This window comes from Caretta caretta, chromosome 5 (genome assembly GCF_965140235.1).
Source record: "Caretta caretta isolate rCarCar2 chromosome 5, rCarCar1.hap1, whole genome shotgun sequence".
NCBI lineage: Eukaryota > Metazoa > Chordata > Testudines > Cheloniidae > Caretta > Caretta caretta.
In genome coordinates, this window is record NC_134210.1 from 35,440,997 (window position 1) to 35,464,832 (window position 23,836).

The window sequence follows — 23,836 nt, forward strand, 5'->3', positions numbered from 1 at the left end:
CAGCTGCTCAGCAGGCTATCAATTGCCTGCAGTTCTGCTGTCCCTCCCCCCACTGCCATGTGCTGCTCCTGCTGTCTGCCTTGGAGTTGCTCTCCGAGACTCCTGCTTGCTGGGGGGGGGGGGCGGGAAGAAGAGGGGGGCTAATGTCAGGGTGTCTCCCGTCCCCCCCCCCCCCTGCTCCTGCACTCTGCTTACCCCATTTTCCATAGAGCAGGGGGACACAGGATGGAGGGAGCTGCTGCCTTAGGCAGCAGCTGTGGCTAGGGTCTGGTCTCAGCTTGCTGATCTAATTAACAAGGCAGTGTACTTCTGACCCCACTCTTCATACTTAAAGGGGAAATGTGCATCTCTGTCTCTCAAACACACACAGGTTGTGTCTCTCTGTCTGCCCTCCCTCTTTCCTGCTGCCTTGTAGAGTGTGAGAGTTAACCCTTGAGGGCTCAGCCAATTGCTAGATCATCATTTAGCAGCAAGGCATTCCCTGGGAAATATCCCACCCTCTGACTCCTCCACCGCAACCAAGCTTCACATCACTGTGTACCAGTATTAAATTGTTTGTGTAAAACTTATACTCTGTGTGTGTGTGTGTATGTATGTGTATAGTGTATGTACACGCCTCTTGCAGCTTCCTGGGGCTGTGCACCTGTGGCCCCCCCCCCCCCCCCCCCCCGCTCACCCAGTGTGATATTTCACTCTTGCAATGTGGTCACCCTATTATAGACTGAACTCTGCTAATCACCAGGGCCACTCTGGGCCTGCAGGGCCCCCAAAAGTGCCCCCCCAGCTCCTGCCCCCCAGACCCTGCTGGGGCGGGCTTGCTTTACCGCATTGTATGTGAACCCATGTTATATTTGGGTCACATTGTATCAGGGTAGAGGTGTATACTACAACAAGCAGCAAATGTTAAAGCATTGCACTGAATCTTCCTAGTATACACTTCCATTTGGGCCCCCAAGGTAAAATTTAACACTCTACACTGCGTGTTTCTGAAAAATGATTTCCCTTACTAGCAACTTTTACAGGGGAAATTAATATAAATTTCAATGCAAAAGGTCTCTGAGAATGTTCTTGAAGCATGCCAGAATTGACTTATGGGAATAGCTATGACTTTTATGATAAACAATGGAAGGAAAGATCATATTGAGAGGATGTTTTGTTATGTTAAGAGAACCAGAAATAAAATTACATATTTACTTATTTGATTTAAATGATTAATGTTTGGGAGTGAGAAAATAGTTGTTGGTTTCCAGACATCTTTTAACACTCTCAGTTTTGAAGGACTTAGCTCCTCCTGTTATATTTTGTAAGATAGGCAATGTATCATGAGTGTTTACTTAATGTGGCTTGTATCCATTAGAATGAAATAATAGAACCATTAACCTTTTCACCATTATGACTTCTCTGAGCAGGCACTGAGCATATGTAAGAGGTAGTTCATATTGTCTAGCTTGCTAAATGAATATACATTCACCTACGTGTCTTGATAAGTATATGGACTAATGATATGGTGGGACTGCCTACAATGGCATGCTAGTAGCAAAAATCCCCAACGGCCAGAGATGGGACATGAGTTGGGGAGGGCTCTGAGTTACTACAGAGAATTCTTTCTCAGGTATCGGTCTGGTAGGTCTTGCCCACATTCTTTGGATCTAACTGATCACTATATTTGGGATCAGGAAGGAATTTTCCCCCTGAGTAAGATTGGAAAAGACTCTGGGTAGTTTTCACCTTCCTCTGCAGCATGGGGGATGGGTCCTTGCAGGTTTAAGCCAGGGTAAATGATGAATTCTCTGTAACTTGAAGTCTTTAAACCATGATTTGAGGACGTCAGTAACTCAGCCAGAGATAAGGGGTCTATTATAAGAATGTGTGGGTGAGGTTCTGTGGCCTGCAATGTGCAGGAGTTCAGACTAGATGATCACAATGGTCCCTTCTGACCTTAAAGTCTATGAGTGTAAGTCCAAATAAAGTTGGAAATTTGAGAGTGGCTGTTTCTTCTGTTAGTAGTTCGTTTGTGTTACCATAGAGTCTAGGAGCCCTAGTCATGGTCTAGGACCCCCTTGTGCCAGGCACTGTATAAACACAGAACAAAGACAGTCCCTGCCCCAAAGAGCTTACAATCTGAGTAAAAGGCAGGAGATAACAACAGATGGGGGAGTGTAAGGAGACAATATTTGTGTAAATTACACTTGCCCCTATCTTTTTAAAGTAGAAAAGTGAATATTTACTTGGTTAAAAGCAATTTCATACATTCTCCCTCTCTCTGTTCCCTATTATTTTGGGGCGGGGAAGGAGGTAGTTGGGAGTTGGCAACCATAGATTCCCCACCTGCACAACAAATTTCCTTTTTAAATCCAACATGTAACCAACCACAGTGCATGCATGTAATTTGTCACAATCAAACATCAATGTACAACCTTAATTTCATCCCCATACTTTTCATGTACGCTGACTTTTTATAGACTCCACATCTATAAAGAAAATATTTTAACCTACCTAAATTAAAATTGTGTATTTTTTGTGATCGTAAGGAAATGGATACATGCATTATGGGTAACATGTTGGAACTGAAAGGGGGTTATGGAGTAAAGGAGTCTGTGAATGTGTATTAATGACGATTCAGAGGTAAAAGCATATCATTTGAGGATGCTGTGGATCGTGGACGTTGGTTTAACTATTGACTCCCTAAATGTTTACTTCGTTGATAGAAATTATGTGACCAACCTATACTTTTTTATGGCAGTGAAGTTTCTGAGGAGATATAGATAGAGGTTTGCACAAATGTGCAACACTGTTTTAGATTCTAATTATTGAAATTATTTTCTCACCAATATGATAAATATTTTTGTCAGTTCTAATAAGTATTGTGATTTACTCATTGATGCTAAAATTCTTCTTAAAATGTATAAGAACTTTGAATTAAAAGAGTATTATGAGAAATGGTTAGTTAGAATGGGGCTGGACATACTCAGGTGGCCTGTTTCAGAGTTCCCACAGCAACTTTACTGCTATTTAGCAAATTCAGAATAGATACTGATACCAGGTGGCAGAAAATGTTAAATCTTCAAAGGATGAATGCAAAAATCAGACTCCTGTGAATTTTCTAGTTGCAGGTTCCAGAATTAAGCTATGGAAAGCCAATCAGTAGCAATCTACAATGGTATAATGTTCAGTTAATACTTTTGGAGGAAACCTAATTCTCCCTTAAATCTTGATACCATGGTATTAAGGCAAATGTAGTGGTCTACTAGTTTTTGTTTTCATTTCATTTTCCATTTACAAAAAAATTAATTTGAAAGCATTGCTTTTTGTCATTGCCAGTCTGTTTTTAGCCATTGAGTATTTTTCATCAAATCAGATGACCTCATATTTCACTTTCACAAAGTGTCTGTGTATGAATATGGAATTTCTGTTCAGTCTTTTACAAATTGAGAAAGACACCTGTGAAGTGCTGCAGAGCCATCAGTTGTGCGCTCCTGCTTAGCAGATTAAAATGCAAAATGTCTTCAAAGTATTACGTTATTTTAATGTTGATAGACTGCATATCAATTTCAGTGGGAAATGGGGTATTCCTAAGAGGGAAGCCCAGCTACCAAGTTGGCTTTCTGTGAATTTCAGCTTTTGGGTCAAGCACGCCTCACTGGACCTGCCTGACAAACAAGTGAATTACTGATATAACACACCCATACTTCACTGGCCTAGTGGGCTTTAGCCCAAGAAAGCTTATGCTCAAATAAATTTTAGTCTCTAAGGTGCCACAAGTACTCCGCGTTCTTTTTCCAAAACATAGGCATTCCATGTGGTACAGAAGTGCCTTCCATCTAAAAGGGTCCTATCCTTTATTATAGAAATTAATCCTTAAGAGCATAACAGAGCAACCACTATCATAGCTGCCTGTGTGTGATGTGGGGACCAATCCTGAAGGCTTTATCTTGTTAGATTTTTTTTGGTATGTGAAGAGGAAATATTCTTTCTCAGGTGGTATATGCTGTGATAAAGTTTTGTTTGTATCTAAATAGTTACAAAGATATGGTAGGGAGGAAAAAAACTGTGTGTCTGTGTATAATTTTTTTTAAAGAAGTTAAAGGAGACACTAGATTATATTTTATAAAAATTATTCTCCTGAGTTTATTAGGATCAATTTATATAAAAGGTTCTAATTGCACTGACTTGACAAACTTATCTGCCTAACAGTGGTATGTAAAGCAGTACTGTGTTTCTTGGATGTTCATCATACGGCTAGTTAGGATCTGATGTGAGATCTAGAAAAATATTATGGTGTTATAAAGCCTTTATCCAAAGATTTACAAAGCATCAGTTTAATAATTTTTCACATAAGACACTGCTTCAAATATATTGTGTATTGCTTTGCTTGTGCTGTAATTAATATTTTGTGTGGGGGCGTCTTTTTTTTTTTTTCTTAAGGGCTCAGCTGATCCTCTAAATAGTGCTTTTCACTTGACATACAACATGGTGTTGAACTTGCTCCGAGTAGAGGAAATTAACCCTGAATACATGTTAGAAAAATCCTTCTACCAGTTTCAACACTACAGAGCTATTCCAGGAGTAGTAGAAAGTAAGTATTGTGTGTATCACATACTTAACCATGTGAGAGACTGTGTCAAAGATACTTCAACTGTGGGGTTGGATAGCTAAGATAGGGTGTTATGTTTATAATGAGAATCCACTCAGAGATTCTAGACTGTACAGCCTCTCCTTTCCTGGCAGCAGAATGCTTAGTGCACTTGCTGTTATGGTTGTGGGCAGGAGAGGGTTTTCAGGGACGGAAGCCATCTTCTGTTGTTCTGTAATAGCACCTGGACCTTTTTTGGGAACAGAATTTAGTGAGATAACCTGTTCTACTGGATGAGACAAGGATGATCACCACATCGTAAATGTGTAGGAGGAGAAGAAGAGGAGCAAAAAAAGTGTCTTTGAGCTCATGGAAGATGCAGACAAGGTTTCTGTTCTGTTCAAAACACAGATAAATCAAATTGATTTCAGTATCTAAAAAAGAATTAAGGCCTATCGTGTCCAAACCACCAGAAAAAAAGATACTCTAGTAAGGCTTTGTAAATAGTCTGGAAAATTGATCAACGGTGAAGCAAAATCCTAATGGAAACAAGGCTTTTGTTTTCTACTCCTTCGAGTGGCTAGCCCTGTGAGCCATGCTCTTCCTGCTTTAAACAGTATTTCCATGAGCCAAGATGAATTTCCAACGTGTTTCTTGTTAATCAGTTTTTGACAGTTCAAACTCCTCCAGGAGCTTTACCCAATGGAATCCAAAAACCACAGCAGATGTATCTACTTCATCTGCCAGTGAAGAATGAGCAATTCACCTCCTCAGTGCCATTAAGTGGGGGAAATAATAGATCCACACCAGGTTTGGAATTTGGTTTTTGGCACCCCATTGCTCTGTGTATGTGTTGGATTGCAGGGGTGGCTTTTAAGACCATACTTACATATGATGTGCATTTCTCAGAGAACAGTTCACACCCATAGACATGCCCAACCCTTTGTTCCCATAATGTAGAGTCCAGCATTGCTTCAGAAAACTATGCCAGAGAGCAAGCTGGGTATTTCCTGGAAATTATTATACCAAAAACCATACTGTGCTTTAGAATTCTGTAGGCACCTCAACTGTAATTCCCTTTATGAAGTGGAGTAGGGTTTACTAAGGCTGGAGATGCAGTCCATTCTATGGAGGTATATTACAGGCCATACTCTCCCTGAGCTTTGGCTTCTTCACATCAGGGTTCTTTATCCCTTGGCTGGGAGAGGAAGCAGAGAAGGCACAGCAGCAGTTTTCTTTGCTCTCAGTCTGTCAACGTTGGCTCCTTTGACATCAACTTCTGCCGATGCTCCCTCTGACACCAGGAAGAGTGGGGAATCTTTGCTGGTCGTGTCTCCTTTGATATCCATGTCACCTTCTCTGTGTTACTTTGCTATAGACGTCAATGACAGAGTGAAACATTTCCTAGAAGTGGTTATACCTTGGTTCCCTGGGGTCCGGTCACTGTCCCAGTGCCATCAAAAATGGAGCTTAAGGCTCATGCCGGGTTTTTCTGTGACCCATTTAGGACTTACACTCATCCTGGGGTAGTCTGCCCCAGAATTCCTTATCTTGGACTGGCATCTGCTTAACTTGTACCCTATCGCTGGGGTCTCATGGAGATCATTGTGTACTACTGGCTTCCCACTGGAAACAACTTGGGTTCTCTATAGCTGTTGTTTCAGTCTGAGGGGTCAGTAATAGAGGAAGATGAGTGACTGGTGAGCCATAGAGGACACCTTTATCCTCATCTGCACTGGATGAGTCTGTGAGCACCTCACCAGCTGCTTCCTCCTTTGGTGGCATGTTTTGTTTTAAATAGTCAGAAAACTTGTATTGAAAGTGATATTCAGATACTATTTAACTACATGTTTTTGTGAATGCTTCTTTGCTATAACATTGTTTAGGATAATGTGTGACTCTGTACGTTTACACAAGATTGTTTTATTTGCAGGGGTAAATAAATTGGATGAACAGTACAACAAAATAGAAATTCCAAATGAGGAAAGCGTGGTCATCTACTACAAAATCCGACAGCAGCTTGCTAAACTGGGTAAAGAAATTGAGGAATATGTTCACAAACCAAAATACTGCTTGCCGTTTTTACAGCCAGGCAGGCTGGTAAAGGTAAATTGCTTCTCTTTTATCATCTCCCCCAGCCCGTCAAACTTCCAAGGCTTGTGTCTACTTGCCAGTTGATTCTCTGGCAAAATGTTACTTATTCCAGCTGAATAGTAAATTTGACTTTAATTGTAGTTCTTTAACCTTCCTTTAGGGTTGACTGTTTAGTAAGGTTTGCTTCAAAATCAGCTTTGTTATAAATCACAGCAACCCATAAACAGACTGAAGAAGAGATCTGTGTAGCTAAAAAGCTTTTGTCTCTCACCAACAGAAGTTGGTTCAATAAAAGATATTACCTCACCCACCTTGTCTCTGTAATAGCCTGGTACCAACATGACTACAACACTGCAAACAGCAATCCATAAAGTATTCTTGTCATTGTGCTTTTTTTCTAGAGGTTATTTTTATAACATGCTTTCATCTTTTTAGGTAAAAAATGAAGATGATGATTTTGGTTGGGGAGTCGTTGTTAACTTCTCCAAGAAATCAAATGTTAAGGTAAAATAATACACTTTTCCCTTCACTGGCAAAAGATGCATATTTTCACTAAATGTGTAGAAAGATGAAATGGAGATGTAAAAATCTGCATTTTTAGTTGTTTTTCCACAGGCCAAAAAAGAAAAAAAAGTCTGTCACCTCGCTAGAAAAGCTGCAAAAGGCCCAGGCCTTTGTAGACTTATTCACACTGAAGGAGGAAAGAAAAAGGTTCTTGGAAGTTGGGAAATAGACCTTCACCCCGAGTCCTATCTTTTTATTTTTGATAGTCCCCTGTTAACTGATGGAGTTATCTGTGGTGTCCTGTTTAAGAGTCTATCCAGGGCACTCTGACAGTGTATTGAACAACATTAGACCTTTCAGGCTACTCGAATTGGCTGCTGAAAGCCATGGTGCACTACAGCTCCATCCTAAGCAATCCACGGTCAGGAAGGATGCTTTGAGATACATTAAAGATATATTTCAGAGTAGCAGCCATGTTAGTCTGTATTTGCAAAAAGAAAAGGAGGACTTGTGGCACCTTAGAGACTAAAAAATTTATTTGAGCATACGCTTTCGTGAGCTACAGCTCACTTCATCGGATGCATTCAGTGGAAAATACAATGGGGAGATTTATATACATAGAGAACATGAAACAATGGGTGTTACCATACACACTGTAACCAGAGTGATCACTTAAGGTGAGCTATTACCAGCAGGAGAGTGGGGGGGACACCTTTTGTAGTGATAATCAAAGTGGGCCATTTCCAGCAGTTGACAAGAACGTCTGAGGAACAGTGGTGGTGGGGTGGGGGGGATGAACGTGGGGAAATAGTTTTACTTTGTGTAATGACCCATCCACTCCCAGTCTCTATTCAAGCCTAAGTTAATTGTATCCAGTTTGCAAATTAATTCCAGTTCAGCAGTCTGTCATTGGAGTCTGTTTTTGAAGTTTTTTTGTTGAAGTATTGCCACTTTTAGGTCTGTAATTGAGTGACCAGAGAGATTGAAGTGTTCTCCGACTGGTTTTTGAATGTTACAATTCTTGACGTCTGATTTGTGTCCATTTATTCTTTTATGTAGAGATTGTCCAGTTTGACCAATGTACATGGCAGAGGGGCATTGCTGGCATATGATGGCATATATCACATTGGTAGATGTGCAGGTGAATGAGCCTCTGATGGAGTGGCTGATGTGATTAGGCCCTATGATGGTGTCCCCTGAATAGATATGTGGACACAGTTGGCAATGGACTTTGTTGCAAGGATAGGTTCCTGGGTTAGTGGTTCTGTTGTGTGGTGTGTGGTTGTTGGTGAGTATTTGCTTCAGGTTGGGGGGGCTGTCCGTAAGCAAGGACTGGCCTGTCTCCCAAGATCTGTGAGAGTGATGGGTCGTCCTTCAGGATAGGTTGTAGATCCTTGATGATGCGTTGGAGAGGTTTTAGTTGGGGGCTGAAGGTGATGTCTAGTAGCATTCTGTTATTTTCTTTGTTGGGCCTGTCCTGTAGTAGATGACTTCTGGGTACTCTTCTGGCTCTGTCAATCTGTTTCTTCACTTCCGCAGGTGGGTAATGTAGTTGTAAGAATGCTTGATAGAGATCTTGTAGGTGTTTGTCTCTGTCTGAGGGGTTGGAGCAAATGCGGTTGTATCGTAGAGCTTGGCTATAGACAATGGATCATATGTTGTGGTCTGGATGAAAACTGGAGGCATGTAGGTAGGAATCGCGGTCAGTAGGTTTCCGGTATAGAGTGGTGTTTATGTGACCATCGCTTATTAGCATTGTAGTGTCCAGGAAGTGGATCTCTTGTGTGGACTGGTCCAGGCTGAGGTTGATGGTGGGATGGAAATTGTTGAAATCCTGGTGGAATTCCTCAAGGACTTCTTTTCCATGGGTCCAGATGATGATGATGTCATCAATGTAGCGCAAGTGGAGTAGGGGCATTAGGGGACGAGAGCTGAGGAAGCGTTGTTCTAAGTCAGCCATAAAAATGTTGGCATACTGTGGGGCCATTCGGGTACCCATAGCAGTGCTGCTGATTGGAAGGTATACATTGTTCCCAAATGTGAAATGGGTGAGGACAAAGTTGCAAAGTTCAGCCACCAGGTTTGCCGTGACATTATCGGGGATACTGTTCCTGACGGCTTGTAGTCCATCTTTGTGTGGAATGTTGGTGTAGAGGGCTTCTACATCCATAGTGGCCAGGATGGTGTTTTCAGCAAGATCACCGATGGATTGTAGTTTCCTCAGGACGTCAGTGGTGTCTCGAAGATAGCTGGGAGTGCTGGTAGCGTGGGGCCTGAGGAGGGAGTCTACATAGCCAGACAATCCTGCTGACAGGGTGCCAATGCCTGAGATGATGGGACGTCCAGGATTTCCAGGTTTATGGATCTTGGGTAACAGATAGAATACCCCAGGTCGGGGTTAAAGATATAGATACTCTTTTATTTATCCTCACAACTGCCCTTTGAAGGTAAATATCTCCATTCTAAGGTGGGTTATTGAAGCACAGAGAGGCTAAGTGACTTGCCTAAGGTCACACAGCAGGTCTGGTGGAGCAGGGAATTGAATCTGGGTCTCCCAAGTGCTAAGCTAGTGCCTTAACCATAGGAACATGGTTCTTTAATAGCTCACCATAGAGTTTGATAGGAGAGGGGGAGGCAAGGAAAGAGAAGACATACCAAAAGGGCCAGACAGAGAAGATTCTTGCAAACACTTTTCCACCATGTTGGGTGCAAATTTTCACCATTTCTGCAACTCATAAATTACCGTGAAGCAGTAAATGCAAAGTTAGTTCTTCTTTGAATACTGTCCCTGGGGGTGCTCCACTTGAGGTTTTCATGAACATTCAATCAGAGATTTTTGCCAGCAGTGTGCATTCGGTCTGCACAAATGTTGTAGCTATCCTTGTGCTCTGCGCTGAGGCTACGTAGGGTTGTGACAGACAGACCACCCTCAGCCTGAGATGGAGCAGTTGGTAGTGCTTGCCTGTGCAGCTTCTCACTTTGTCAAGTTTGAGTTCTTTATATTAAATTTCTTGTATTCCAGTTTTATTCTTTGTAGTTACTGTTTGCTTTGTTTTTTTGAGAGTTCTCTTCTCTCATTTGATTGAGGCTTTGCCTCCCGTTCTTCCATTATAGGGGGAGGTCCTCTTGAAGCTTGGTTTTGTTTTGTTTGTTTTTTCTTTTTTCCCTGTGGGGCGTGCCTAAGTCCCCAGGCTTCAAACATTGTCTCACTTACTGGGAATGCTTCCCAGTTAGTAATGGCCAGTTGTACTGTATCCATTGCCTTTGGGACACGCACATGCCTTCAAAGTGCAAGATCTGCATGAACTTCAAGAGTCGCTCCAAGAGGGACAGAAATAAAACTTCAGCTCCTCAGAATGGAACGTTCACTTCATCTGGCTTCAGATCAAGGGCTGAGAGACTCCCCTCCCCGCTCCAGACACCAGCCTCGAAGCTCCCACAGTGCCCCATTAGTCTTAACTGTTCAGTCGCTTTCTAGATCTTTGAAAGACAGACCTTTGAGTGAAATGGAGAAAGCCTTATCCAAGAGGAGTACTAGATCTCCTCAGAGAGACCATATTCCTACAAGGCCTGCTGTACTGGAGACCCAGTACTCCTTAAAGGCTTCTGAGGAGGCTTTAAACGAATTCAGTACTGAGGCTCCCTTCATGTTAAAGACATGCAATACCCACAGTTTGGTACACAAGTCTTTGGTACCATCAGAGCCTGAATGGGGTGCTTTTGGGTCCGTGCAGTTGGTTCCAAAGTTGTTTCTTTGGTACCAAGAGTGCCAGTACAGCCAGAGTTAGTGTGACCTGTACACATCTTGGTACTGCAAGTTTCAATGTCCAGGACTCATCAGGAATCGGCACAGATGCCTCCTCGTCAGCTTCTGGGTGAAACTCCACAGACTAATATATCCTCATCCTCCCCAGCTGAGGCTGTGATACCCTCACCAACTCATGTGAATGACATCAAGCAATTCCAGGATTTGATTAAAAGAGTAGCAGACACTTTCCAGATTCCATTAGAAGTACTTCAAGAGACACAGCATAAATTGATTAATACTTTACCATCATACAGGTAGGTTTGCCTATAAATAAGGAACTATTAGAACTTGTCAGATGATCTGACAGACTCCTGCTACTGCCCTTGCGCACTCCTTGCCCCCACTCTCCCTATCCTCAACAACTAAGAAGGCAGATAAAGAATATTATGTCCCAGCTAGGGGTTCAGAATTCTTACATTCTCATCCTGCCTCTAGTTCACTGGTCATGTATGCAGTGAGTGAATGTAATAGGCAACATGATTCAAAGGTGACTCCACATTATAAACACCACAAGTGCTTAGACCAAGAGTTATTTGTCTTCAGCCCTGCAATTCTGGATTGCTAATTATCAGGTGACTCTGGCAAAATATCCTCCTGGGGGACTTCTGTGGCAAAAAATTAAATTCTGTGCACAATATTTTAAAATTCTGCAAATTTTATTTGTCAAATTAACACTGTACCAGTTTCAATTATTTTGGTAATTTATTTCAAAATAGCTGTCAGGGGAGAGAAGGTGGGTGGAGGGGAGGGAGAGAGAGAGACTCTCTCTCTCTTTCCCCTCCCCCTCCCACCAGGAGTACAGAATTAAAGAAACCCCTATGACAACCCAGTTTGTGTTTCTCTTTCCCTCTTCCTCCCTACTTTCCCCGAGCCTAGCTGGGCGGCCAGAAACCCACACTCCCTACCTCCCAGAGCCCAGCTGCGGGGAGTCTTCTCCGCCAGCCCAGACCCTCACTTGCACGCTCTGCCCTCCTAGAGCCCAGGGATCCAGAGGGAGTAACAACCTGATGGTGGGACCCGGGCTGTGTGGAGTTTCCTCCTTCCTTCCGGATGTGCCGGGAACTGCAGCAGCTGGGAACCCTCCAGCTCCTTCTCCCTCCCATTAGCAGTGGCTTCTATGTGGAAGCTGGTCTTTGCTGAGTCCAGCAGACCCTAGTGGTGGCCAGCAGCTCTGCAGCCCATTTCTGTCTGAGGAAAAGGAAATTCTGTGCAGAACATCAATATCTGTGTAAATTCTGCACTGCACAGTGGCACAGAATTCCCCCAGGAGTAAAAATATAATCACGTCAGTTACACAATGTTTAATTCTTTGATTGTGAGCATAGAGAGCAATTTCAAGCAGTTATTGCTGAGGGGCAGCTTTTGGTGAGAACAACCCTGCAAGCTTCTCACGACGCATCTGTTACGGAAGCTCGCGCCATCTCAACAGTTGTATTTACGTGTAGAACTTCATCGCTTCAGAGACGTCCACAGCACAGTAGAGGAGCTTCCCTTTTGATAGTTTGAAATTGTTTAGTGACTCCAGAGACCATGCGCTACAGAACACAGATGTGCTCTCTGAGAGACTCTGGTGCGGCTCTTTATTCTTTGGGCATATATAAGCCTGTGAATAAGAACAAATTTACTTGGTCTCTGACAACACAGAGATCACATACATCCTGTTTCTCCATGTACTGCAGGTCATCGGAGCCACCTAAGAAAAAACCCAGGATGCAGGAGGGAAAGTTCTCAACTGTTCCTGCTACCTTGACATAGCAATCATTGCCTACAAAATGTTTTTGATGCAGTGGTTGAGGTGCATGAATGCTCCTTTAATCGAGATCTGATGCTGCACCATCCTGTCTCCCACCTTTTTGGAATTGTGTCTCTCACTTTTACACCTTATGGGGGCAAATTACCTCCAACAGAGGTTTTGGAGGGTATAATGTTGGGTATTCCCCTCCCTTTTCAGGTACTCTTCTCACAAACCTCTTCTAAAACAAGATGTTGTATCCCTTATTTGCATAGGAGCCATTGAACCAGTTCCCACTCAGTACAAGGAAAGAGGATTTTATTCAAATACTTCTTGGTTCCTAAAAGGAAGGAAGGGAGGGTGGAGACTGATTCTAGATCTAAAGATGCTGAATACCTTTGTCAAGATACAGAAATTCAAGATGCAGCTGTCATTTGATCTCTTCAGGATGTGTCCTTTCATATCAGGATACACCCTTCTCCAGGAGATTCCTAAACTCCATGATAGATCAGGAATATTACTAAGATCGAGTCCTTCCCTTTGGACTGTCTACTACCCCTTGTGGTGTTCACAAAAGTTCTGGTGGTATTCGCTGCACAGCAACCAGAGGTGTGCGAAGTTCTGCTCAAGAGGAGGTCTGGGTCATCATTCTGCGGGAGACACCTTTCTCTTCTCATGGTCAGGGGTCTACTTTACACCTTTCCCCCAAAGCTGCTCATCCAGAGGGTCTCAAACAAAATCAGATGAAACAAGGCCAGTCATCATGATTGCACCAACCTGGCCAAGACAAGTGTGGTTCCTCTGCCTCTCCTCCCATCCAGCAGTCAGTGAATGCCCAGTCTTCTCAGTCAAGACTCAGGAACCATTCTTCACTCCCTCCTGAACTCTCTACAGCTCAAGGTTTGGTATTTAAATAGCTCTCAGGGTTAGAACTCTCCTGTTCAGGAGAGGTTCAGGAAATCCTGCCTATTAGTAGCAAAAATTCCACCAGGAGGACGTACTTTCAGACATGGAAAAGCTTTGATCACTGGTGTACCTACTGTCACCTAACTCTTGTTGATTCTTCCATCTTGGAGGTTCTGGAATATCTTCTGCCTCTGAAGAAAGGAAATTTTTCTTATGAGTTCCATTAAATTTCATCTAGCTGCCATAAGTGTTTCATTCTCTGTTGGAGGTTTCTCTGCATATGCTCATCCTGCAACTTCCAGATTCATCAAAGGGTTAGCAAATCTCTTCCTGAGTGTTAGATACCCCTCAGCTACCTGGGGCTTAAACTTAGTTCTCAATATTCAGATGAAGCTTCCATTTCAACTGCTAGTGAACTAACTGCTTGCTTCTGAACTCTCCTAATTAGTGGCTGTTATCTCTGACTGAAGCATTGGTGAGCTAGCTGCTTTCATGGCTGGCTCTCCCTCCCTACACTGTTTTTCAGAGAAAAGGGATCTCTTTGAACACACCTGTGTTTCTTGCCCAAAGTTACATCAGACTTTGACGTAAACCCTTCAGTTCATCTTCAGTTTTCTATCATGTACCCAATCTGCCTAGGAAGAAAGCTGCCCTTCACACTTTGGATGTTAGGAGAGGGTTGACCTATTTCAACATGACTAGACCTTTTTGAGCCTCTGAGACACTTTTTGTTTCTATTGTGGAGGGAGCTAGAGGAGTTCTGAGTGTTTGCACAGAGACTTTTTAAGTGGGTATCCACTCTTGGTATACAGCTGCTAATATACCATGCCTAGTGCTATAGCCCATTCTTCCAAATCGAAGTCTGTTCGTTGCCTTGCTGAGAGATATTCCTATTGTAGAGATTTGCAAGGCTGCTACATGGGCTTTGGTCCACACTTTCTTGAGACACTATGCCATAGTTGTTGATTCTCGGGCAGATGCTACCTTTGGTTCTGCAGTTTAGAGTCAGTCCTACATCAAGCTCTGACACTCCCACTGTCTTCAGATGATATTGCTGGGCAATCACCTCTAGAGGAGCACCCATAAGAACATTACTCGAAAGAGAGGCTACTTAGCTTGTACAGTAACTGGAGTTCTTTGAGATGTCCCTATGGGTTTCCACTACCTACCCTCCTTTCTCTCTGCTTTGGAGCCTCATTTTCTTAGGGCTTTGTGATGGAGAACGATCCGAGAGCAGTCCGTCTATCTTAGCTCCATATATCCATAGTACAGGGCACATGATAGCTAGGGCATGTGCACAGACTGAGCACTGCTACCGAAAATCTCCAATTGAAGGCACATAGAGTGCATACTCACCTCAAGTGGAGCCCCCATAGGGACATGCATCTCGAAGAACTCCAGTTACTGTGCAGGGTAAGTAACCTCTTTGGAAATCTGTTTTTGCAGCTAGTGTTTGCACAGCTCAGTCTTACATTTGGACCTTCATTTCAGAAACTTTTGACACTGAGATATTTCTAATCTTTGCATTCAAAATATTTCCTGTAGCTGATAATGGGAATGGCCATATAATATAGAGATGCTGTAATTATGGTGGATGAGTACAAGGATCCAACTACTGTACTTATATGGAAGATTCTCTTTTTGCACAGCACAGTGTGGCCTCAGTTGTTACTGAGGCCTTTTGGTGCTAATATAATAAAATATTTAATAATAATAATAATAATAATAGAGAAAAGACAGCAGTTTGTGGATGCAGAAACAAAACTTTTTGAGGAGCTTTTATTTGTCCTTTTGAATGTTGCCTTTTGTATTTATTTTTTTTATTCCATTCTCATTTGAGTTAGGAAAGTGGACTGGAAAATAGCCTTTGTACACTCAAGTGCTGTTTCTTAAACTGCTTTCTTATGAACCATTTGACGAGCAGTAAAACAGAGATTTTTTTTCACCTTTATTCTTTTTAACGTTTCCAACGTTTTAACTTCTCTGTCACTCTGAGGTGTTTCTTTCCACCTCTGTCGTGTGTGTGTGTGTGTGTGTGTAATTTTTTGAAAGCCTCCTATTTGGCCCATCTCAATCTTTTACAAGTCTTTTAGGTTTTAATATTACTATTGAAATATAATGATCTGTGCTGGAGAGGGTAATTCCACTTGGAACAGCAACTTTTACTTGAGCCATTGTGACAGCTGCTAATTTTTTCCTTCAGTGGAAAGTATAACAAAGACTGAAAATTATGGAATAGACTTAGAACTATGCCACTCCTAGCATTCATATGGAAAAGCTAGTTTCTTTGAGCATTTTTTTTTTAAATCTGTGGGACAAAGCAAGACAAATGATCTTTTAGAAATAGATAATTAACAGCTGCTTTAATATGCATAGTAGTGAAAACCACTGTGCCTCTTGTCTTATAAGTTTGTCCTGGGATATAGATGTTGATCCATCTAATATTTTTCACAGATTTGTCATTTTAATATATACTCAGTTTCTTCAACGGTGGTATTTTCTTTAAGTTTTGTTCTAACTCCTTCCTCCACTTGTGTCATAAGAATTCAGCTGGAACAGTTCGTTGTTTGTTTCCACAATAGTATCCTTAATGAATACCGTTAATACTACCAGCTTCTTCCGTAGTCAGTTTCCTCCCTGTATGAAAGTTGATTAATGTTCTTTCTCTAGATAAGTAGTGTGTTAGATTTAATGTACTTCATTAGTGAATATAGAGACTCTACTGTAAATCCTAAAACAAAGACGTGGGGAATGGGTTGAATTGAGAAGCTTATTTGATCTTTGTTACCCCCTTATGATTTCGGCTTCTGTGTGATTTCCTGCGGAGTAGGGGACTTTTAGGGGTCTAACATAAAACTTAAAGATTCCAGCATACAAACACAAATCTCTGACATGTCTTTTTCTTTGACCTGAAAAGCTGAAACTTTTCTTCCAAACTGAACTTTGTTCTTGACTGTCTCCATTACAGAAGCATTGTGTGTGTATCTATTACACTTTCCTTCCTGCATCTAACTACTGGAATCACCTCCATGGCACTTCATAGATGTTCCAAGTAGCACATTGTTATACTCAGCCACTGAGAACTGTTGGAAATATCCTATAAAATGTCATGCAGATGAAATACAAATTTTATAACAGGAATATAGCAAAATAGCTATAAAGAGTATACTATTATTAATTTATCAAATTGATGTGAAAATTAAGCATCTGACTTATTTAATTATACTAGACACCTTCTAGTATAATTAGTCAGGTGCTTAATTTGTTGTCATCAAATTCCTGAATTCATATTCACTTCCCAATCATATCAGTATAATTTCAGATTAAAGTTTCCATTAAAAACCAAGGTTCAAATTATTCTTGCTCAAATAATCTTTTTGATGAATTACTATATCAAGAAGAATTTGTCTAAAATTATGTATGCCATGTGCTGTATAGTATAAATATATAGCAAACTGTAGAAATTTGCTTTGGAGCTCATAAAATCAAAAGTTTCAGAGTAACAGCCGTGTTAGTCTGTATTCGCAAAAAGAAAAGGAGTACTTGTGGCACCTTAGAGACTAACCAATTTATTTAAGCATAAGCTTTTGTGAGCTACGGCTCACTTCATCGGATGCATACTGTGGAAAGTGTAGAAGATCTTTTATACACACAAAGCATGAAAAAATACCTCCCCCCACCCCACTCTCCTGCTAGCTATTACCAGCAGGAGAGTGGGGTGGGGGGAGGTATTTTTTCATGCTTTGTGTGTATAAAAGATCTTCTACACTTTCCACAGTATGCATCCGATGAAGTTAGCCGTAGCTCACGAAAGCTTATGCTCAGATAAATTGGTTAGTCTCCAAGGTGCCACAAGTACTCCTTTTTCTTTTTTCATAAAATCAAAGTGTAGTTATTTTTGGTTAAGAGACTTTATTTCCAGTACACTGTGCAATGCCTTCATATTGGGGATCGCTCACAGCAGGTGTCACCCAGTGGCCAGGCAGGGAATGGCAGGGCTTCATTCTTTTCCTGGCACCCGGGTTGACAACCACTCTGATCTGGTTGCGGTCGGTCTGTCCTGTGACTCAGCCCTCTGGCCAGGTCATGTATTTTTATCTCCTTAATGTATGTTAGCGTGTTCTATGTTCAAATAAGCACCATACTTTTGAAAAGTTTTGGCTAGACTCTGCTTTACCACACATGGGTTTCATTTTCAAATATCGTTCAGATGATGGCAATGGTCACAAGGGGTTTGTAAATCTAAAGACAGCTGCCAAGTACCTTTTTCACAAAATAGGACATAATTAAGAGCAACAATCTTTTCACAAATGAAGTCTTAAATTACTGGAAAACGACTTAGTTGTGGGACAGGGCAACCTGATATTTTATGTTTACAATTAAATTGTGTACAAAGCTCTGAGAATCTCTGACAGAATGTTATTTGCCTACATTCTGCTTCAGGTACCTATCAAATGAAATCCCTTGATGTTTGTCTTTTCATCACAGCAGTACAAAACTCTTTTAAAGCTGATCTTGATTACATTGTTTTTTGTAAAATCTTATGTTAATCTGTGATTAGTACTTTAAAAAGCTTGTACATTCTAGTTTAAAATGGAGCTTCTACTGTGATTCTGTACTTTGGCTCTCATGCCAAATAAAAGGAAATGTTTCAGTGCAGTGCTACTACAAGCAAACAACACTGCTGCAGATTGTTCCAGACAAGTTGTAATTATTTTTTAAAGAAAACTAGAGCATTAAGATTATCACTGTTTAAAGAATACTACTTTGTTGAAACACCAGACTTGTGTCCTGTGCAAATATAAGCTAGATATTTGTGCCCCTTACACAATTATATGAAGTCTTGGCGCACAAGACTTTTCCCTTCCTTGTCCCCTCTCCCAAAATAAGTGCTCTTATGCTGCAAAGATCTGTTGTTGAATGACCTCTGTTGTGGTGGGGGAAAATACTGACTTGCAAACCTGTAGATTAACTTTCTTGTTAAAACCCTTGGCAACGTTAAATATAAATGCTGCTTGGTAGTATCAGTCAAGTGTTCTGTGCTGTAGTGTGAGTGATGCTGGTTTGTTGACTAAGCCTGGTCTCTCAATGCCCAGACTAAGGGTTAGGAGTTCTCAGGGAGCAGTGTTCTAACCCAGTGGTGAGTGTGTGCATCACATGTGGAGCAACAGACACTTCCTGACCAACTGAGTGCCATTCTTGACTGGATCAGATGGGGTTCAGTTCTCTACCAGAAGAAGGGATGCAGAAGCTTGGGAAAGTAAAGAATTTGGGAGATCTGGATTCCAAAATGGATGTCAAGAGACCCTTCCCACTGTCAGCCACTTCTGTCAGGAGCTATAGAAGGCTATATGTATTTGGAACAACTAGTAGTTCTTCCACTGTACGGAAATGATGACATTGCTAAAACATTCTTTTGAAAGCAATTCCATCTAGGGTAGGTTTTGGTTGGGGCTAAAGGGGTGGATGTAATTAAATTGCAAAACCTTTATATAATGTGTGTGCGCGCATGGGAGACATATATATGAAAATATACTTAATTATAGTATTGGTTTCAGGACCGAAGTACTGATCTATTAAAGTTTAGGGGCAGTATCTCTCAACATTTTTGAATGTCAATTGAACTCCCATTTTCCTTTCTGTTGTTACCAGTATTTGAAGAATTGATATTTACTATTGATGACTTTTTTTCTGTCTGTCCACAATAGCCCAACTCTGGTGAACTGGACCCATTATATGTGGTTGAAGTCCTATTACACTGCAGCAAAGAGAGTTTGAAGAATTCTGCTACTGAGGCTGCAAAGCCAGCAAAGCCTGATGAGAAAGGAGAGATGCAGGTTTGTAGTTCAGTTTCATTGTCAAATATCAGTAGTGTTAAAATATATTCTATGTAGCAGGGGTAGTCAATTGACAGTCCAGGTTTGGCCCATGGTTTGCCTGACGCTTTTGAATGGACCCCAAAATCTTTGTATGTATGTATTTATTTATTATTGTTTATTATTATTATATTTTCTCTGGAGTCTGGACCTTGACCATACCTTGACCAAGAAATTTGGACCTTGACAAAAAATAATTGATTACCCGGCTATATAGCAGCTTTCAGGGTATATCATAAAAGCCTTTGCATATGTTAAGAAAAGAGGGGAATTTTATTCTCTAAGAAAGTGAAGGGAAATACATTGATTGATGTAGCTCTGCATTCTTAAACAGCTGCTAGGAAGCTGCTTTTCAGTGGTGAACAAAGTGGTTCCTCTGTATCTGTTACTTAACTCAAAAGAGTGTTGTGCGATGTAGCTAATGTGTTGTAAGTGCTTTGAAATCCCTGGATGAAAGACTCTTAAATCTTCAAAGTACTTAATACATTTTAGAAGTGTGCTAAGAATTATATCGCCTCCAGGTGCACAAGTATCAATTGCTTTCTCTAGGATATCTAGTTGAAATTTTCAAGGGCAGCTACACATCTTCCTTTAAATGTAATGAAAGATGTGTGACTGAACTCCCTACACTGCTTTGAAAATCACAAGCACTGTAGTTAACTTGATCATACAGTTCTACACATACTGATTTCATCTTGTGGGTCTTGTTCATCTTTGAATATCATGATCTTCTCATATATTTTTTTAATTTAAATGTGATTTTTCTTCTTCTTCTTTCTATGAGCCTCTGAGCCTTGCCAGTTCACTTTAACCTAGCATTTTATTCTAAAACACTTACACTTCTAGCCATTTTCCATTTTGTAATATAATAAAAAGCAATGCCTGATTTTGAGATAAAAACCACAACTCAGGAAAATACGTAGCAAATTTGTATAGAAAACATGATGACGCTTCAAGCAGACTTGGCAGTTTTTAACCCCATAAAATGGTATCAACCATTTAATCTCAAGGTTGGAGAAGTGAGTGTTCAGCCTGCTGTATGTTTTATGTCGTTGACTCCTTATTCTACAAATTCTGATTAAACTGAAGATTTCACTCTGATTCCTTCATGTTTGTCTTGTTAGTATTCAGGAATGCTCATGTGCTTATTTGATTGCCAAACAGGATCTTTTACATCAACAGCAATTTTTACTACTGCATCATTAACAGTTTTGTCTCTAATTTGACTAATTTGTTAGTTTCTAAGGTGCCACAAGTACTGCTTGTTCTTTTTGCTGACACAGACTACTACGGTTACCACTCTGAAAGTTATCTTTCTGTTAGCTCTTGGGAAGAGGTAGTTAAGCAAGAAACTTTAAAAAGTGATATAAATCCTGTTTTAAGGGCCACAATAGTTACTGAATCACAAGTCTCCTTCTAGAGGTGTTTGGACAGTTGTGTTGGTGTCAGACTTTTTGACCAGATTTTTAAAAATGTATTCAGTATATTCTAATAGATTAGAATATTAATATTAGTCTGATATGTTACAACTCCTCAGTTGGGTAATAGGACATCTGTGTGTGTCTACAAAGACAGCGTTTTTTGGGTATGTCTACAATGCAATTGAAAAACCCATGGCTGGTCCGGGCCAGCTGACTTGTGCTCTTGAGGCTTGGATTGCAGGGCTGTTTAATTGCAATATAGATATTCAAGCTTGGGCTGGAGCTTGGGCCTCCAGGATCCTGCAAGGTGGTCATCTTCTGTTCCTTGTATGCTCTCTGCTCTTTCTTAATACCCTGTTTGAGATGCTTGTTCATCCAGTTTTGTCTGCAACCATTCCCTACAGTTTTTTCCTGTTGCTTGGAATGTAGGCTCCAGATAGTTTCTGCAACTTTGACTTAAAATAATTCCAGTCCTCCTCCACATTCAGATCCTTGAGTCCTCAGTCCAGTCCCCTTCCCTAATTAATTCTCTTTAACTTTTTCAAGTTTGCCCTTTTGAAATCATGGACTCTAGTTTCATACCTATTTTTGCTTATCCTTCCATTTAGTTTAAACTAAATTAACTCATGATCACTCGAACCAAAGTTGTCCTCTACAACCAGTTTCTGTGATTTTAGACTTCTGCACATACATCTAAATAGATGATTCGAGTGGTTCACAACCTTCACACCAGCAGACAATTCACTTTGTGGTTCTTCTAGTCATCACAAACCCAACTATCTGTATTTCTAATAATCGAATCCCCCATTATTATAACCTCTCTCTTAAATAACTGAGGGGTATCCTCAGTATGAGAGAATACCATGATATCTGGAAGGGATAATGGGATTCTTTCCTTTCACTACGCTATGATGTCCTCTTTCTCCATGACTTCCGTCATCCTCAGCAGCACAGAGGCTTTCAGACTTGGGGAGGGACAGCTCTGCATCCCTGAAAATCTCGTCTGTTGACCTCTCTGTCTCCCTTAGCTTCTCCAGTTCAGCCATTCTGGCTCAAGAGCCTGTATCTGGTCTCTGAGGGCCATGAGTGGCTTGCACTAAATGCATGCATATGCACCTGCCCACAAGGCAGGTAATCATACATGGTGCATTCAGTGAAATAAACTTGATAGCCCCCATTCTGCTGATGGACTTCTGCCTGCGTTATTTTACTTTGCAGGGGTTTTGTTTGTTTTTTGCTCTTCGGTTTTTTTGAGTTTCAGTGGAGTTATAGTTCAACACTGAGGTGCATTGGCAGATAGAAAACATGGGGGAAAACTATGGGGGAATTGGGACTGCATTTGCCCACAAACTGTTCTTCACTTTAATATGAAATTAAGTCTGAAATTTGAAAGATATTTTAAAAGACTGCAGTATCATAGTTGTTTGTTTGTATACTGAAAACTATCTGAAAACCTACAAAATCTGTTTTGTGTTGTTATACCACAACCCTATTTTGAAGTGCAAGGATTTCAGTCCTTTTCCAATTAAGCTTGCATTGCATGCTTTATATTTGATGTACTTTAAAGAAGTACTTTTTAACTTTTGCCCTTTATATAAAAAAAACTACTGTGTACTGTGGAAAATAATCCAATAGTTGCAGAGATGTTTATTAAATTACGAGTAAATGAGTTTTGTAGAATGTTAGGTTTAACTATCTGGCTGCGCCCACAAAACATTTTTTTTTCTTATATGTGGTAAAACATAGAACCCAACGTATTTGCCCTTAAAGCTATTGTAATGGACATTGTAGAAATTGCTTTGGTAAACTAATTTCTTCAAAATCCATAAAGCCAAATTCTAATGATTTTTCTACATAATAAAATTTAATGCTGCTACTTTGCTATAACAGACTCTTCCCTGAAATACAAAAGCATATCACAATTTGCTAAATAGAATTATGGCGTGCAGATGTACAATGTTCAGAGTTAGCTTATTAAAAACATTTTCACACTTCTAGATTGGGAATTATTGGTGCTTGCTGATGAGAATAATGCGAATTTAGGCCCCAGCTCATGAAAGCATGTGTTCCAGTGGTTTGCTGAAATTTAGGTATTAAACTTACTTTTCTAAAGTTTGTGTACAGTATGTCTCACTCTGGTATCCTTGCATTCAGATTTCAGAAATAGAAAGCCTTACAAAACTCTCTGAAGATTTGGTTACTTAATATCTAGTAACTTTTGGATAGTAGGCATAATGTCCATTACATGTATGGGACATACTTCATAATAACTTCTTAATGATATTTCATGCTTCTGTCATACCCATTGAACTTTGTCACTTGCATGATGGTAAGATTATTTCTAACTGCTTAATAGACATGCCTTCAAAGTTCTCTGATCAGTGAATTACTAACAAAACATTGCAGTGGAGATTGTAACAGAGTATAAACAAGTAATGAAAGAAGTTGAGAATATACACGCTAAAATATGGATGCCCTTTTCTCAGGTATTGCATTGAAAACAGTCACATAAGTGTTTACAGTAATGTGAAAGATGGATGTTTGTCACCACATGCTGCACAACCATCTTAAACCATGTTATACAAAAGACATTTTGATAGCTATTAACAGGGTTGACTTAGAAGACTAACTCAGCAAGGCATGTTGGTAGGCGTACTTGTACATCATATATGAAGAATTTTAAAGAAGTTTTGCAAATGCATGAGACTACTGACTAACTGGACTTAGTTACAGTTCAGTGTAGTGTGCTGTTTATTTTTTATAGACTTTCAAGGACATATTAACCTCTGTTTTTTAAAGCACTATTTAATTAGGCTTGTCAGAATTTGATTTTTATTTTATCATTTCAGTGGATAATATCTGATTATTTTTAAGCTTTTTTCCAAATTTTATTGATATTTAAATTTTCATAATTGCAGGAAA

The 23,836-nt window shown here is 40.5% G+C and overlaps 1 protein-coding gene across 1 annotated transcript in view; it reads left to right on the forward strand.

Annotated features, from left to right (window-relative positions):
* MTREX (Mtr4 exosome RNA helicase) overlaps positions 1-23,836 on the forward strand; it is a 105,539-nt gene that overhangs the window by 53,819 nt on the left and 27,884 nt on the right. The window contains exons 16-19 of the mRNA XM_048851590.2: positions 4,426-4,576; positions 6,507-6,679; positions 7,103-7,171; positions 19,326-19,454. Coding sequence (XP_048707547.2) covers positions 4,426-4,576; positions 6,507-6,679; positions 7,103-7,171; positions 19,326-19,454 — 522 coding nt within the window. The remainder of the gene's footprint in view (positions 1-4,425; positions 4,577-6,506; positions 6,680-7,102; positions 7,172-19,325; positions 19,455-23,836) is intronic.